This window comes from Chelon labrosus (assembly GCF_963514085.1).
Source record: "Chelon labrosus genome assembly, chromosome: 13".
In the NCBI taxonomy this organism is placed as follows: domain Eukaryota; kingdom Metazoa; phylum Chordata; class Actinopteri; order Mugiliformes; family Mugilidae; genus Chelon; species Chelon labrosus.
In genome coordinates, this window is record NC_140346.1 from 21,861,834 (window position 1) to 21,865,953 (window position 4,120).

The 4,120-nt window shown below is 47.0% G+C and overlaps 1 protein-coding gene across 1 annotated transcript; it reads left to right on the forward strand.

Moving 5' to 3' along the window:
* Positions 1-787: 787 nt before the first annotated feature.
* Positions 788-4,120, forward strand: proca1 (protein interacting with cyclin A1; the record flags this gene model as incomplete). The annotated part of the gene is made up of 4 exons (XM_084558216.1): positions 788-1,343; positions 1,436-1,568; positions 2,200-2,334; positions 2,431-4,120. Exons 1-4 carry the CDS (start codon positions 827-829, stop codon positions 4,118-4,120), a joined length of 2,475 nt encoding a protein of 824 aa, XP_084414342.1. The 5' UTR covers positions 788-826.

Genomic DNA, 4,120 nt, shown 5'->3' on the forward strand with positions numbered 1-4,120 from the left:
CACAATAGGGGATGATTTTTAAACAGTTTAATGTGATGAAATTCATTATAAACACATTTTATTCAATTAAAAAATGATAGCTTCATCTCTTAAAAGCAACCTGAAGCCCTCAATTTGTCTGAAAGGTATAGCTCACATCATCTTCTCAGGATACCTGGAGGCCAAACTGTCAGCTGATCCCTGCATCATTTTAATGAGTTTCCCCCTGAATCAACCATCGGGACTCTGAGGCCCTTCAGTCACTGGGAGGGTTTGCGTGTGACAGCACCAACCTTTCTCCACATTCCTCCGTGAAAGAGTTTTGTCCCTACATTGTGATTTAGGTCATCACCAATTCAGCGCCTGTTTTTGTGGCGTTTGAAAGATGTCCAATCTCCAGGGTTGGCACAGTCACCCCATGCCTGTTACCATGGGAAGCGGGGGCAAGCTAGAACCTCCTCCACGCGCGTTCCCAAAGTAAATCTCATCTTTCTGGGGGGTGAGCTGAAGGGGGCAGGGAGGTAACTTGCGGTCATCTCTCCGCGCGGTGGAAGTTGATGGAGGTTCAAGCTCTGCACGCCAACAAATTAACCCTCTGCTCTCCTTCTTGGTTGTTAGATAAGAAAGCTTTGGGATACCTGCGCGCAATTCGTGGAATAGATACAGAAACGATGCCCAAGATAAAGAGGTTAATGCGGCTGACTCCTCCCAGCGTGGTCATTCATCGTATTAATAATCACACCACTTCAGCTTCGCCTTAAAAGTGGGAGGGCTGCTCAAGAGCGCCGGGAAACCGCGAGGAGCTGTCTCTGTTACGCGTGGTGCTGAAAGTACCACTTGCCGCATCATGTGGTCGGTCTTCTTCGTCTTTCTGTCTTATCTGGACAGAAACTTTGTCAAAGGCGACCTCCTGAACCGCGCTTTGGTCGCAGAGAAGGAGAGCAAAGAGATGTTCTCCATGCTCAATGGCACCTTCTGCGCGAAAATGTCCATCGTGGGGGAGAATTTCCTCTACCAGGTGTCAGACGGAGCCGAGGTGGTGCGCTCAGTCGTCAGTCCCACCGGGAAGCTGGTGAACTGCTCCATCATAGTGAACCAGATGCAGGTGAAATCCTTCATGCAGGAGTGCAGGCTGGGGCTGAAAGACCAGAGAGCCTCGGGTCAACAGCTGGAGACGCGTTTTGCGCGCATGGATGAAGCCAAGCTGATGTGCCGGGACTTTAAAGACAGGTCTGAGCGCAGCGGCAGGATGAAAGGGGATGACGGGGAGGAAAAGGTTCTGAAAAGATCCAAGAGAGGCTTCACTTATCCTGGGACGCTGTGGTGTGGAGCCGGTAACATGGCTGACAGCTACGACCAGCTGGGTAAGTTCAAATATTTGGTGAAAGGTGAATTAAAAGCTACGTGAGTGTGTGTGCCGTACCCTGGTTTGATAACAATGACCTCCTCTTTGCAGGAGAGTTTGCAGACACTGACAGCTGCTGCCGCACTCATGACCACTGCCCTCATGTCATCCACGCCTTCTCCTCAAACTATGGCTACACCAATTTCAAGTGGCACCCCATCTGTTATTGTGACTGCGATAATGCGTGAGTAAAGCTCGACTGAACCAATGCTTTGTCATAATAAACCCCATGTATGAAGATAAATGGTTTCTGATTACACTGTTCTCATGTTACAATTAATTGGAGCACTGTTTAAACCATATGAAAGAGATGAAAAAGGCAGCTGCATTTATTGTTGGGCGTTTTGATTTGAGCTAAACAACACAAGTGGAAGAAGTAAAAATCAATCTGTAGAGTAAAACAGAGTGAAACAGCTGACAAAAATGATGTTAGATGCATCAGCCTTTTTAAGAATCATCGCAATAATAAGTCACAGACATTAAGATTAATTATCAGCAGTTTAAACACCTTTATCTGTATTAGAGATCTTACTGCGGGGCTACTCACTGACCAGCTTTTAAAAACAGAGAAATATATTTTTTTGTTAAATATTAAGACATATGTGTGTTTAAAATGTCAGATAAATATTGCTGAACTCCTGAAAAATCAACTTCACTGGTTCATTTTGAAACATTTAATGACAGCAACGCATTGTGCTGCAGGGTAAACTGCCGTCTGTTTGTCATTTAAATCCAACAGCTGCACCTGTAACGTATTATTATGCCACGGATCAAATTATTTTGTCCTTGCACGATTCCCTTTGTTCTCGCCGCAGGTTGAAAGATTGCCTGAGGAAAGTCAATGACACGTCTTCCAGGGTCGTTGGTCAGGCGTTTTTCAATGTCATCGGAGTTCCTTGCTTTGACTTAGCCTATGAAGAGCAGTGTGCAGAGCGGCACTGGTATGGCATGTAAGTATCAGGGTAAACCCTTAAGCAGATTTTCAACATATCGAGGAACACTGCTCACTGAATTCACCACCTCGCCTTTTGTTCTTTCTCTTGTAGGTGTAAACGATATGAGAAGTTCCCTGTTGCTGTGTTGAGAGAAGCGGTGCCGTACGACTTTGGAGGTATTGACGTCATTGATAAGCTGACGCTGGCTCCTCCCAAATCGAAAGACTCCAAGAAAAGCAGTGAAGAAGAGAAGCCAGAGAGTCCAACTCAGTCCACAGTGCCCGGCCCTGAAGAGCCTTCGCTCAGAAACGTTGTCACCGCTGCCGAGGACTTCATCAAGGTCCTCGCAACCGTCTCCACGTCTCAAAGCTCCACCGCCGACTCTGATAAAGGCGAGGCGCAAAGCTCAGAGAAGAAGAAGCGGAAGAACACAGAGAAGAAGAAGAAGAAGAAGAAGAAAACCGACAAAAAGCAAAAAGGAAAAGGAAAGGGGAGGAAGAGAAAGCAGAAAGCCGAGGCAGGTGTTAAAGCAGAGGAGGGAGCTGTGGTTTCACAGTCTGGCAGCAAAGCAGTCATGTCTCTCAGTAACTTCATCAATGAGTCACACAAACATGAGCAGCCAAGCAGAAACACCAACAGAGGCGGTGACAGAGAATACGAGCTCGGGGGAAAAGACGAGCCCTCCAATGAAGTCATGAAAGATGAACCAGCCACGGATAAGGACATGGTTTCAGTTACGTCACCTACCACAGTCCAGAAGAAGCCAGCGGACGCTGATGTACTAACAAGAGAAACCGCTCTTTCAACGAGCACGGCAACTCCACATAAAGCAAATAACGGAAGGCAAAGAAAGGGAAGAAAAAGGAAGAGCAAGAAAACTCATCGTCTTTCTTTTGAGGAGGTTGTAGCGAACACAACAGACAACGTAAGAGCTGATTCTGTCCCCACCATCATTACCATAACGCCAACGACAGAGCCCAAGCAACAAAGACGCGGGAATGATGCTGAAAATCGACATGTCGCCAGCACTGCCATTACCCCCTTTGTAATCCCCAAAGACAAAAGGAGCAGGTCAAAGGAGAGAGGGGACAGAGTGGGGAGGAAGAAAAGGAGGAAAGCCAGCTCCCCTTCGCCTATTGTGCCTGTTGCCCAACAAAATTCCTCTGTGGACGATCTGAAAGCGATCCCTGCAACCGGGGCTCCCGCCATAACATCAGTCCCAACCATAGAGCGACAGCTCTCTGACGATTTCAGAGGGAAGGTCCAAGTTACAGCTCTGAACTCTTCCTTTAGTGTGTTGAAAAGGTCAAAAGTCAGAGGACTGAGAAACAGAAAGAGAAAAACTGTCGTTCCTCATTCAAGTGAAAACACATTATCTTCTCATAACAGTACTGAAAACACGATCTCGGTTCTCACAACTCCAGACACTGCACTAAACAATCCTGCAAGCTGGGTTACTGAAGTAACAGAAACCCACAGTGAATGGAGGCTTTTTACCACAGCCATCCCTAGTATGAGCACTAAACGCCACCGGCAGACGGCCAGACACCACAAAAAAACAAGAAAGAAAGTTGGTGCCCTCAGCGATGCAATTCCTATCCCCAAACAAACTGAACAAGAGACATTTACAACCTCGCCAGCCAACGTTGCCACTTCTGTAGTGCTCAGATCTGAAAAGGCCCGTTTGACCACCTCAGCAGTGCCCGTCATGAGTCCACTTCAGTTATCAATTGAAAGAGCTAGAGCACAATTCACCAGGAAGAAGAGACGGAAAGCAGCACTGTCTAACAGACAACAATGA